The 14131-nt window shown below is 42.7% G+C and overlaps 1 protein-coding gene across 22 annotated transcripts in view; it reads left to right on the top strand.

Annotated features, from left to right (window-relative positions):
• Positions 1-14131, top strand: part of LOC118368770 (receptor-type tyrosine-protein phosphatase delta-like) — a 597123-nt gene that overhangs the window by 521486 nt on the left and 61506 nt on the right. For 7 of the 22 annotated variants that reach the window (XM_052497200.1, XM_052497198.1, XM_052497203.1 and 4 more), the window contains 10 exons: positions 293-438; positions 556-700; positions 2443-2748; positions 3607-3800; positions 5218-5244; positions 6014-6131; positions 6939-7526; positions 7995-8095; positions 8298-8554; positions 9633-9726. In XM_052497200.1, coding sequence (XP_052353160.1) covers positions 293-438; positions 556-700; positions 2443-2748; positions 3607-3800; positions 5218-5244; positions 6014-6131; positions 6939-7526; positions 7995-8095; positions 8298-8554; positions 9633-9726 — 1976 coding nt within the window. The remainder of the gene's footprint in view (positions 1-292; positions 439-555; positions 701-2442; positions 2749-3606; positions 3801-5217; positions 5245-6013; positions 6132-6938; positions 7527-7994; positions 8096-8297; positions 8555-9632; positions 9727-14131) is intronic. The other 15 variants (XM_052497201.1, XM_052497204.1, XM_052497208.1 and 12 more) reach the window with 3 other exon arrangements.

Here is a 14131-nt window from a genome sequence, read left to right as displayed (position 1 = left end):
GCCAAGCAATTTCCTTTTTAATTTGCCAGTCTGATTGACAGAAATCACAGTTTAATAAACAAGATTGGGGCCTTGTTTACTTCATTCAAATATATAAAGCAATATTAGCAATGACAGGTAATAGAAATCATGTATTAATAACAGGTTACTACCAATGTTATTATTAGTAAAAGTAGCCACAGCAGTACCAGCAGCAGCACTCGTCAAATATGTTTTAGCAGAGGTACGATGGAAGTGACAATGAGTAGCATTGGTGTAGTGGACCAAATGTGTATTTGTATTGCTTTCCCAGTCCCCTCTCAACCGACCGACTTCAAAGGGGAAGCCAAATCCGAAACAAGTATACTACTATCGTGGATAGCCCCTGCACAGACCGGACAAGACAATCAAATCATGGGATATGAACTTCTGTACAAGAAGGGGGACGACAAGGAGGAGGTAACTGGTTTCTCATATTCAATATATGGCTAGCTATACTGGCCCAATGTATCTTACACCCAATGGTATACCTTTTTCTTAATGTTCTGATCTGATGACATACCATTATCTCAACAGAAACGAATCAGCTTTGAACCAACCACCACATACCTGCTGAAGGACTTGAAACCCTTCACTACTTATACTTTCCAGCTAGCCGCGCGCAGTAAGCATGGTATCGGAGCCTACACCAACGAGATCTCTGCAGAAACCCCTCAAACACGTAGGTCCTCTTCCATATCTAATCTCTGGCCAGACAGTTTACCACTGGATGTGGAAACACCTTGGAGAGAGAAAAATCAAATCAATTTTCAAACGCATCTACCTTTGCCAATTTAGAATTGCAAATGCTAATTCTACAACCTTTTGCCCAAAATATGTTCATGACATGATACAAAGTAAATGTCATTGAAAGAGGTGGATGACTTTTAATAAAAAAATGTATGTAATCGAAAGAGGTGGGTGACTTTGAAAATTGACAAGTTCTGCAGCGATTGGAGCTGAAACGGGGTGTTTGGAACCTGACCATGCACCTATTCACTTTCAAATAGCTGCATGGACAGCGTTCACCAGGGCTCTCCTGTGAAGTCAACTGACAAGGTCACACTTTCTACAGAAGCTACTCCTCTTCAACACCTTTGATGTGCAAAACATCCCAACTAAGGCCAATAATAGATATGTGAATTATTCATTTCAATTTCAATTTTCTCTTTGTCTGACTGTCTGACAGTTTTGATTAGGGGAAGGGCATGTTATCCCACTATTAAAAGCCTTGTCTCTTGACTTTGCGTGTCAGCCACGTCAGAATATTTGCGTATTGAGACTGAGCTTTCTATGGAAATACAATTCTGCACCTTTTATCTGGAGGTCAGTGGAGTTTCCCTTTCTCAGTATAATTAATCATTGGTGATGCCAACCCCTTAACAAAAGAATAAAATACAAAATTGGATAGACTACAAATACTGTAGAAAGCTCAAAAGCAAGTAGTATCACTGACGATAGAGAATTACCTTATTTTACACACAATAAGCCCTCAGGTTTATTGAAATTACTAAAGTATTGGCCAATTTGTCAAGGCACCAAATTGAAAGCTAAGGACAAAAACATAGTGTATTTAGATACTTAAAATAAACCCGAGGTCTGTGTAAGACAAAAAAAGAGAACAGAGAACAGGTAGGTATTAAGTTCAAAAAGTCCAAACTCGATGGGAGGTACCAAGAAAAGATGTCTGCATTGAGACTTTGAAAAGTCATTCATATCTCCTTGGGAAGTTCTCTGCTGTACAGTCAGGCTTTTACCACAAACCAACAGGCTTCGGAAAGGTTGGTGACCAATACAACTTTTTACACTTTGCTAGAGTTGAAGCATCAACCTTTATGTTTTTGGATTCGTGGTAACTGCTTGCCCAATGTTTGATATTTGTTTGATTTTATTTGGATTTTATGTGATCCAGTGAAATTTTACTGAGCAGTAATTGGATACGTTTATATTAAATGTGAGTTTTAGTCATGCTGATAACAGCTTTTAGGAAAGAATATGTAAGGTATTATTTACAAAGGTAGGTTAACTATTTTGAAGGTGTTCTATTATCTCATGACAACCCCATCCATACATCCTCAGTGTGTGTGATTTTATTTATTGAGTTGACCCTGTTTTAAAAAGTGTTAGTCTTTTGTCTTTGCCTTTTGTCTCGTGTTAATTTGGGAAACCTCATTGACCTTTGATACCATTTCTTTGCAAACATTGTTTCAGTCCTTGTGGTTCGTCCTCATTTTGTGTCATATTTATTTTCCCTTTCCCTTTTTTTTAATTGTTTGTTCGTTTCCAACACCATCATCCCAACCCCAAAAAACTTCAACCTACCTGTGACACCGCTCGAAACAAACAAAATAAAACACCCCAACTGAAATGGTTGATCCAATCAAACAAAACCCTGCTCGTCCTCAAATCCACTCCTCCAATCAGAGCCCTCAGCCCCACCTCAGGATGTGAAGTGCTCTAGCCCCAGCTCCACCAATATCCTGGTAAGTTGGCGGCCGCCCCCTACAGAGTTACAGAATGGGATCATAACCAAGTATGCCATCCAATACGCTGCCACTGAAGGGGAGGACACCACCATCCGACAAATATCCGACATCCCTCCCGAAAGCGCCCAGTACCTCTTGGAAAACATGGAAAAATGGACCAAATACCGTGTGACAGTGACTGCTCACACAGATGTCGGTGAAGGACCTGAAAGTTTACCACAACTTATTCGCACCGAGGAGGATGGTATGTTTTTCTGAAACCGCTGCCCTGTTGCAAATCCAGTCCACCCTCTAACCTCTAACCCCCTTTAGATACTGTCTAACAGCATCTACAGTCCCTCTGACCTAGCGTCCCTCCCTGCTTCTTCCTCCTGTTTCTAATAAAGCTGACTCCTAACTCATGCAACTTTGTTTTTTTTACTGAACAGACTGCGACTGACTTTTTTGTAAATCTCAATTAACTTTTTGTCAGTATTTTTCTGCCTTTATCCTTTTATGCTTTTACTCAATTTCAACATATGGTATGGCATTTTTCTCCTGCACGGAAGCACTTCAGGCCTTTTGACTTCCAGTCCCAAACTGTCATTTAAAAAACTTTTTTTATGAGAATTTTTTTTTTAGTTTTAACTTTTTTTTATAAACTTGACTGAATGGCAAGTTATGGACAGTGGAAAGGACACACTTTGGAAGGTATATTTTTAATGGCCAAAAACAACGATATTTTTTTCAATTTCATTTTTTCTTCACGCTTCATAGCCAAAATTCTTGCAGGGTGCTTCAAACTTTTGAAGCATTCCATTTGGCTCTTTTCTATTTTGACAAACACATTTTTATTCCATGTTTTTAATCCACTACTTCCATTTTTTTGATGTTTCCAGATTAGGTCAGTTGTCAGACCTGTTTTTGGGTTTGTTTTTCTTTTTCCTGTGCCGTTGTTGAAATATTGATGTCATACAGTGCTTGTTGCAGTATGCTCGCTCCCCTTTTCTAGATTTTTTCACCTCAGCATTTTGCTCTTTGGAGTTGGACAGGAATTAAAACGGGAAGAAGGGGTCCTCTATAATCTTGACCTTCTTTCTTTTATCCCATGGTGTTCCTCCAGTTCCCAGCGGCCCACCTCGTAAAGTCGAGGTGGAGGCTGTCAACTCCACATCAATTAAAGTGATCTGGCGCTCGCCGATGCCCACCAAGCAGCACGGGCAGATTCGAGGGTACCAGGTGCACTATGTCAGGATGGTTAATGGGGAACCCATGGGACAGCCAGGCATCAAGGACATCTTGATCGAGGATGCGCAGGTAAGCACCCACCTCCTCCGCTTCCCTCTCCAAACTCGCACATCCTCTCGCCTTGAGACGTTAGTTGACACAAGGATAGCAGAGGATAAGAGTCACACCTGCCAGGGTAAAATTACATAAAGGATATGCTACTAAGCAGTATAAAGTGATGTTAAAACCACACATTTTTATGATATGGTTAAACCTTATGACACAAATAATACTGAGCAAAAATATTAACGAAACATGCAACAATTTCAACAATTTTACTGAGTTACAGTTCATATAAGGAAATCCGTCAACTGAAATAAATTCATTAGGCACTAATCTATGGATTTCACATGACTGGGCAGGAGCACAGCCATGGGTGGCCCTAGGAGGGCATATGCCCACACATTTGGGATCCAGGTCCACCCACTGGGGAGCCAGGCCCAGCCAATCAGAGTTTTTACAAAAAGGGCTTTATTATAGACAGAAATACTCCTCAGTTTCATCAGCTTTTTGGGTGGCAGGTCTCAGGTGATCCCGTAGGTGAAGAAGCCAGATGTGGAGGTCCTAGGCTGGCATGGTTACATGTGGTCTGCGGTTGTGAGGCCAGTTGGATGTACTGCCAAATTCTCTAAAATGATGTTGGAGACAGTTTATGGTAGAAGAACTATCATTGAATTAGCTGGCAACAGCTCTGTGGACATTCCTGCAGTCAGCATGCCAATTGCACACTCCCTTAAAACTTGAGACATCTGTGGCATTGTGTTGTGTTACAAAACTGCACATTTTAGAGGGACCTTACGGTGTCCCCAGCACAAGGTGCACCTGTGTAATGATCATGCTGTTTAATCAGCTTCTTGACATGTCACACCTGTTAGGTGGAATGGATTACCTTGGCAAATGAGAAATGCTCACTAACAGGGATGTAAACAAATTTGTGCACAAACATTGTGTGAAATAAGCTTGTTGTGCGTATTGAACTTTTCTGGGATATTTTATTTCAGCTCATGAAACATGGGATCAACACGTTTATATTTTTGTTCAGTATAATTGTTCTCAGGACCTTTTAAAACCCATTGAGTATATCTATGATAAAATACACATTGTCTACACATGTCTATAAATAGACCTACACAGTATGTGTCTCCTCCTATGTTACTCTCAATATCTGGTTGAGACAATCACAGGAGCTTTGGGGCCTTAATTTAGATCCAATGGATCACACATCTGTAAATTCAATGGAACTGACATAATCAAGAACTTATTGGGGGTCAGTGAAGGACATCTCTTAAGGGTAAAATCATCAGTCAGTATGATATACAGTATGTATCTTGTCTGTGGCAACTATTCAACAACTCTCTCTAGTCTCTACTATCTTACTAGTGACCGGTGACTCTGTACTTAGTCTTTGTTTTGTTTCTTGTTTCCACTCATCTCAAATCGTAATCAGTGGGAATATGATGACTCAACTGAACATGTGAGTAGATTCAGAGACCTGATACAGTGTTAATCCCGTTCCTCCTTCATTCCCCTGCATGCTCTGTCTCCTCTGTTCATGACCTCCCCTTGATTTTGATTGTTATGAACCTCACATCACCTCCTGACTCCTCTGAATCCCGCTAAGACAAAAAGACAAAACATACACTACTTGTTTTGTACTTGTAAATTGAAGTGGAATGGCATGACTAGCAGGAATCCATATTCAATATTACGAGGCTATGCATAGTTTCTTAGCGGTGTTGATTATAATAAGCAAGCTTTTTGATTGGGGAACCTAGTTTATTGCAGAGCCGAGCACATCACAATTCACAAGATGATAATAAGATACCATTGGTACTGCACTACTTACACCCTCTCCTTTCCAATGCATGGGGTGCAAGTAAGCATTTCTTTGGACAATGTATACCATGTGTATCCTGTACATAAGAGTAATGAAACTTTAGGCTTATGGTCCACCAGTCCAGATCGTATGCATGGAGCGAAGGATAATGTGTCAACTAGGCTATAGTTTTAAATACTATATAACAGGACCGTTGTTTTACCAACCATGTTCAATGTCAGTTATTTGCTATTTAGTGAGATAATATCTGTGAGATAATGTATGTCCTCTGAATCAACAGTTTGGTTCTTTGTATAATGATCTTAATATTACACAACATCCCTCATCACTCCCCCCCTCTTATGCCCAAATTGCAGTAAAATCTCAAGCAAGAGTAAAACAAATACAAATCGCTATTCTTCTACAGGAAATGGTCATCTCAGAGCTGCAGGCTGAGAGCACGTACTCGGTTGCCATGGCAGCCTACACGACAAAGGGAGACGGCGCTCGCAGCAAGCCCAAGCTGATCACCACCACTGGCGCAGGTAAGGGACCTGTCACCGCTGTTAATGTACCCTGTGATCATCCAAAAATGCATTTGTCCTGTAGAAAGCTGTGAAATTGCACCCAGTGAAAGGAAGCCCAAAAAAATGGTGCTAAGCAAACCTTTCCGCCCACGGCTATTAAAGTGTGAATGTGGCTAATTGCCACCTCAATTATAACAACAATTGTAATTCCGCTCACCCCCCCCCCATTCTGACATTGGAATGCTCACAGGGGTTAAGGAACTAATGAAAAAATGAGGTGGGGAAATGGGGGAAGAAAAATACTTCCAAATTGAAGGCAGCCCGATGGTCTGTTCAGCTCTCATTGGTTTCTTTTGAGAGAGCAGCATGACAGAATCCAAATGGCAATTCAGAAATACTTTGCTGTGTGTGTGAGACATAATTGCGCTGTCGTCTAATCCGTCTGAAAAGCCTTTCATGCCGCACCTGCCTGGCGTACAGATACAGATGGCTAGTGTGTGTGTGTGTGTTGGGGAGAGGATGGGAGCCTTTACTCAGTAAATGCTTAAAAGGGAGGCCATATTGGTAGGTATCAAAGCAAACAGCATTAGCATTTATGCAAACAGGGTGTTAGCTATATACTGCTCTCTTGGTGGCTTAACACTTTACACATAACAACATCAGCCAGTGGTAACCCTTAACACTGTTATGAGTTGGAAAGGAGATCAGATTGTCAGGGATTATGGCTTGGGTTGTTTTTGGGTTGTCATCATCCTCTCAAAATTGTCATAATGTCTGTCGGTATTTGTATTGAATTTGTATTGAATTTGTTATTTTGTCTCTTAGTACCTGAAAAACCACGACTCATGGTCAGCCCTACCAACATGGGCACTGCCCTCCTCCAGTGGCACCCTCCGACGTTAACCCACGGCCCCCTGCAGGGCTACCGCCTTCGCTTTGGCCGCAAAGATGTCGACCCCCTGACCATCATCGAGTTCCCTGAGCGCGAGAACCACTACACCACCAAAGAGATCCACAAGGGGGCATCATACACATTCCGCTTGTCTGCCCGCAACAAGGTGGGCTTTGGCGAGGAGACAGTAAAAGAGATCAACACTCCTGAAGATGTGCCTAGCGGCTTCCCACAAAGCATTGCGGCCGAGGGTGGCACTACCACCACCATTCAGGTGAATTGGAATCCCCTGTTACTGGCGGAGCGCAACGGCATTATCGTGAAGTACGCCCTGCAGTACAAGGACATCAATAGCCCTCGGAGTCCCTCAGAACTCTTCATCACCGCCCCAGAGTCCACCGTCACCCTGGACGGCCTCAAGGCTGACACCACTTACGATATCAAAATGTGTGCCTTCACCAGCAAGGGCTCCGGCCCCTATAGTCCCAGTGTCCAGTTCAGGACACAGCCCTTGGATCAAGGTAGGACCCCACCCCAATTCCCCCTCCCGCCCCCCAATCCAACTTCACTCCACAACCACCATCAACAGCAACCACCTCGTCAAGCTTTAGTGGCAGAAGAACAAACAGAATGGGATTACTGATCTCATGATTGGTCAAAAAATCTGCTGTATGTATACATATCCCTCCCACCCAATAAGAAAGAAAGATATCATGAACAGGTGGAGTAAGTATATGTGTCCCATGTGTTGTCAGCTAAGCCAAAGGTGAGTCTGTAGATTATAAAGGGCTCCTGTTAATAAAAAGGTAAGATAAAAGAAAGCAAAGGTAAGATGACAGCACTGTAACCCTGCTAAGACCACACTAGTGCTGGTTTCAGACTGCTTGTAAAGAGAAACATGTTCAGGTAAGAGGTTTATTGCTCTGGAATCCTTTAAGGAGGGTTATGTTTGTTTTGTGTCTAAATCATCTGCTCCCCCTTTCTTTTAGCAGTGTTTGCAAAAAACTTTCATGTGAAAGCTGCCATGAAGACATCTGTGCTCCTCACCTGGGAGATCCCAGACAACTATAACGCAGCACAGCCCTTCACAGTAAGAGTTTTTTGATTATCTTCCATATTTTAATAACAATGGTCGAGGATCCAGAAAATATCAAGTGACATGAGCCAAAAATATAGTAGTCACATAAATATCTGAACAAGTCCGGACATTTCCCTGACTAAACAGACCTCATATGTTGGATTAGTGCATCTCCTCAACATTCACACACACTCTCCTAACATTGCAAATACAGATCCTCTATGACAATGGCCAGAGCGTGGAGGTGGATGGCAAGCTCACTCAGAAGCTTATCACGGGTCTGCAGGCCGGGACGCAGTACTCCTTCCTGCTGACCAACCGGGGCAACAGCGCCGGCGGTCTCCAGCACCGCGTCTCCACCATGACCGCCCCGGACATCCTGCGCACCAAGCCCTACCTGATTGGCAAGACCAACTTGGATGGCATGGTCTCTGTGGAGCTGCCCTCAGTCCAGACTTCAGAGAAAGTCAGGTGAGTGGCGGGGATTAAAACTAACGCTAATGCTAATGGATAATTGCAGACTTGTATTTATAGAGCTGGCTATTTAGCCAAATTTGAATTTACTTAATTCAATTGCCTCGGTGGCTGCCCTAATCCATTTATTTACCTTGCGCTCGTCTTTGGGTTCAATTATATCAGCAGGATACCATTTAAGCTTATTTTTCCTCTCAATAAGTGAAAGGGGCAAGATTTGACACTGCCAGATTTTGTGGCACTTTATTTTTTAATACTGTTTGAAAGGTCAGAACATCAGCACTGAAGAGGTCATCGCTTTCTGTAGTGTACCCTGTATATTACATTAATTGCATTGTATCAAGCCTGTTCTTATTGTTCTCTGTTCATCAGAGAGAATATGACACTATGAATTCTCCCATCCAATTTAACCCACTCTCCAGTATTAAGCCTTGTAATGTCTCTTTCAGCCTTTCCAACTAAGCTCTGGGTTGTCAAAAGACCAATGCGCAGATCTGGCACTTCAAACCAATCTAGGGTTTTGATCTTGCTGGACGCACTCGAGCCCACTCTCCCCTATGCCAGTGCTTAAGCTAATTAGCTTCCCATCAGCCTACCACACTGCCTTCCTGGCTGACGCTAACTAGCACCGTGCCCAGTCTGGAGAAGCCCTGAAAAAACTCTGGTAGAGGCCTTTATCTCCCTTGTCGCCCCAATGGAGGGTTGAAAATCCCTCTAATTCCAGCTCCTCTTCTCACTCTCACGGAGGGATACTAATTAGCCCGCGGGTAAAACAGTGCGCCGACTTCTCTGATGATAACGGGCTAGCGTAACTAGCTAATGGCGCGATCATTTGTCATCTTTGTCTCTTGTCCTCCACGCCTCCTACCCTTTTACACCTACAGGATAAGGCTCCTCAGGGACGCTATACATTTTTGTGTATGAAGCTCAAAGCTTTGATCTTGGTTTGTTTTGTTTACAATACAATGGTGTATTGTAAACATCTTATGGAGTGAACTGAGAATGACCTTTGACCTTGAAGAGCTTGAAATACCTTGTCATTCAGTTGTTTTGTTGCTTTTCCTCCCATTTCCAGAGGATACTACATAGTGGTGGTGCCTCTGAAGAAACAGCGCACAGGAAAATATCTCAAACCCTGGGACAGTCCAGATGAAATGAATCTAGAAGAGGTAGGTACCACAAAATGGTCCAAAAAATCTGACAAAAAGTCCTTATTAAACATTAACATTCAATTGTGGAATCTCAGTATTTACTGAATTGCAATGGAATCGACATCAGCCCAAGTTTTACTAAAAAAACAGGTGGTGGGAAGAACTCGACTCTAACTCTGCAGATACGAGATGATGGGGTGGGGAAACCTGGGGATGGGGCTCGTTGATTAACGCAAATAGCTGCAGAGAGAATTATTCAAATGTGAAATAGGTAGAACATGGAGTAGTCATCAAGTGCACTGCAACACAACCCCCCCTTCCCACCCCCTCTCCCTCTCAACGGTAATTACCTGAAGAGTTGCGTCAAGCCTCTGTGTTCTTATTCAAGGGAAAGGTAGCACACTTGCTTATGCACAAAGTACTTGACAACTTTTATATTTAGCCAGTCTAGGTATATCTGAAGCTTTTGTGCTCTGTGTATCCTTAGGTACATTTGGGGATAAGCTGGCGTAATAATTTAGCCTTCAAACAGTGAAATGTGTGTATTCTTTGTGATGCGTCATTCACATATAGACCATCTCTCAGTTATGTTAATGGCCTTCAGCACACCACAAACTCACCTACCTAATGCATGTAAAACATTCCTAACAGTCATAAGATACTGAGGATGGCATTCAATCAATTGCAGTAAATAGGTCTCCAGATAGAGTTTCCGGAAGTGTGTTTGAACTCCCTCTATCCAGGACATGCTGCTGTACAGTACAATGCACTTCCAAAAGCACGATTCAGAAATCCAGTGTCTGCAATTGATCAAATACAATCAAATGTTATTTGTCATACTGCCACAGCAGATCCACAGATGACACAATCTCTATTGCACTCCACACAGCCCTTTCCCATCTGAGAACGGACAGTGCTGGGGCTGTATGTGAATTGGAGTGGATTCCATGGTGTCTGGGATGATGGTGTTGATATGAGCCATGACCAGCCTTTCAAAGAATGTCATGGCTACATATGTGAGTTCTACGGGGTGATAGTCATTTAGACAGGTTACCTTGGCATTTTTGGGCACAGGGACTATGGTGGTCTGCTTGAAACATGTAGGTATTACGGACTGGGTCAGGGAGAGTCTGAACATATCAGTGAAGACACTTGCCAGCTTGTGAGCGCATGCTCTGAGTATGTGTCCTGGTAATCCATCTGGCCCTGTGGCCTTGTGAATGTTAACCTGTTTAAAGGACTTACTCGCATGGGCTACGGAGAGCGTGAACACAACAGCTGGTGCCCTCATGCATAGTTCAGTGTTGCTAGCCTTGAAGTGCCAATAGAAGGTATTTAGCTCATCCGGTAGGCTCGCGTCACTGGACACCTTGTGGTTGGGTTTCCCTTTGTAATCTGTGATAGTATGCTCGCCCTACCACATCCAATGACTGTCAGAGCTGGTGTAGTAGGATTTGATTTTGGTCCTGTATTGTCGCTTTGCCTGTTTGATGGTTAATCAGAGGGTGTAGCAGGATTTCTTATATGTGTCAGGATTAGAGTCCAGCTACATGAAAGCAGCTCTGGCCTTTAGCTCAGTGCATATGTTGCCTGTAATCCGTGGCTTCTGGTTGGGATATGTACGTACAGTCACTGTGGAGACAATGTCATAGATGCACTTATTATTGATGACGGTTACTAATGTGGTAAACTCCTCAATGCCATCGGATGAATCCCGGAACATATTCCAGTCTGTGCTAGCGAAACAGTCCTGTAGATTAACATCCGTTTCGTTGGACGACTTACATATTGAGCGTGTCACTAGTACTTCCTGTTAAATTTTTTGCTTGTAAGCAGGAATCAGGAGGATAGAGTTATGGTCACATTTGCCGAATGGAGGGTGAGGGAGAGCTTTGTATGCATCTCTGTGTGTAGAGTAAAGGTGATCTCGACTCTAGTTGCACGCTGGTAGAAATTAGGGTAAAACGGACTTCAATTTTCCTGCATTAAAGTCACTGGCCACTAGGAGCCCCACCTTTGAATGAGCATTTTCTTGTTTGCTTATGGCCCTATGCAGCTTTTAAAGTGCGGTCTTAGTGCCAGCATTGGTTTGTGGTGGTAAATAGGTAGCTATGAAAAATATAGATAAACTCTCTCTGTAAATAATCTGGTCTACAGCTTATCATGAGGTATTCTAACTCAGGCGAGCAGAACCTTGAGACTTCCTTAACATTAGAGATTGTGCACCAGTTGTTAACAAAGAGACACACATTTACCATGTCCTTGTTCAGCCGCGACTCATAGAAACATAGGATATTACAGTTCTTCAGATCACATTGATAGTATAGTCTCGAATGGAACTCAGTTTTTTCTTCAGGGAGGTATCCAGAGAGTCTCGTCAGGTATCCCACACAACGCTGTCTCCTTCTTCAAGTGTCAGGGATTTGGGCCTGGTCCGCGATAATCATTATGTCTTTCGTCTCCGACTGATTGAAGTAAAAGTCCTCATCCAAATGGAGGTTAGTGATAGCTGTTCTGATGTCCAGAAGCTCTTTTGGGTCATAGGAAATGATGGTGGAAAATTATGTCTAGGAAAAGTTAAGATCAGTGCCACCCCCCCCAACAAAATTGATAAATTGGTCAGGAGCCCATAAAATGGTCTCCATTTTCTCTCGTTACATTATTTATCCCAACCCAAGTGTGAACAGGTTTTAGCCCTTTTTGCGTCACTAGACTTTTTATGCAAGTAGATCGGTTTAGGGATAGATGAATATCTATTTAATACTTTACTTGTCATTGTGGGTAGGTACTTGGGGATGATTTATTCCTAATTCAGTAAATAGAGCAAACAAAAACACTATGAGCATACACTTTATCTCTTGAGAAGAACCATGTTGTTTCACTGAGTCTCATCTGTCTCAAGCCTTGACCAATAACCAGAAAGTCGCCCCCTCCCATCAGAAATAGTTTGTTTGTCAGTATTGGGCTCTCACCTTTTCACAAATTTTCCCAAGGGCGGCTTGTTTTAGCCGTGTTGACAAGGGATAGGATTGAAGACATTATCGAGTAGTGACGATACCCCCAGAGCCAAAGCCAGTGTAGAAACTTGATAGACACACACGCACTCCAGAGAGAGAGATATGAAGTTGGCTCACGTTGATACGACGTGTACTTTTGGGTAGGCTTAAACCACAAACACTGAACAAAAATATAAACACAACATGTAAAGTGTTGGTCCCATGTTTCATGAGCTGAAATAAAAGATCCCAGAACTTTTCCATACGCACAAAAGGCTTATTTCTATCAAAGTTTGTGCACATATTTGTTTTACATCCCTGTTAGTGAGCATTTCTCCTTTGCCAAGATAATCCATCCACCTGACAGGTGTTGCATATCAAGAAGCTGATTAAACGACAGGAACATTACACAGGTGCACCTTGTGCTGGGAACATTAAAGGCCGCTCTCAAATGTGACATTGTGTCACACAACACAATGCCATAGATGTCTCAAGTTTTGAGGGATCATGCAATGGGCATGCTGACTGCAGGAATGTCCACCAGAGCTGTTGCCAGAGACTCGAGTGTGCATTTCTCTACCATAAGCCGCCTCCAACATCATTTTTGAGAATTTGGCAGTACGTCCAACCGGACTCACAACCACAGATCACATGTATGGCGTTGTTTTTCCGAGTGCTCCAAGGTGACGGTGGGGTTATGGTATGGGCAGGCATAAACTACCAACAACAAACATAACTGCATTTTATTGATGGCAATTTGAATGCACAGAAATACCATGACAAGATCCTGAGGCCCATTGTCGTGCCATTCATCCGCCGGCATCACTTTATGTTTTAACACAGACCCATGTTGCAAAGATCTGTACACAATTCCTGAAAGCTGAAAATGTCCCAGTTCTTCCATGGCCTGCATACTCACCGGACATGTCACCCATTGAGCATGTTTGGGATGCTCTGGATTGACAGCAACTTTGTACAGCCATTGAAGAGGAGTGGGACAACATTCCCACGGGCCACAATCAACAGCCTTATCAACACTATGCGAAGGAGATGTGTCGCACTGCATGAGGCGAATGGTGGTCACACCAGATACTGACTGGTTTTCTGATCCACGCCCCTACCATTTTTTAAAGGTATCTTTGACCAACAGATACATATCTGTATTCCCAGTCATGTGAAATCCATAGATTATGGCCTAATGAATGTATTTCAATTGACTGATTTCCTTATATGAACTGAAATTGTTGCATGTTGCGTTTATATTTTTGTTCAGTATAAATCAAGCAGACATATAACCAGTAAGTTGCCTCACACCATTACATACACTGAATCATGTTTTGTTGGCGTTATTGCACCCAAAACCACATAGGTATACTTAGACCTAGTTATGTAGCCTATAGCAATAGCACTTGAGCGTAGACCTGCAT

The sequence above is a fragment of the Oncorhynchus keta genome, chromosome 35 (genome assembly GCF_023373465.1).
Source record: "Oncorhynchus keta strain PuntledgeMale-10-30-2019 chromosome 35, Oket_V2, whole genome shotgun sequence".
Lineage (NCBI taxonomy): Eukaryota > Metazoa > Chordata > Actinopteri > Salmoniformes > Salmonidae > Oncorhynchus > Oncorhynchus keta.
Note: the sequence above shows the minus strand (reverse complement) of the source record. Positions and strands in the feature narration are given on the sequence as shown.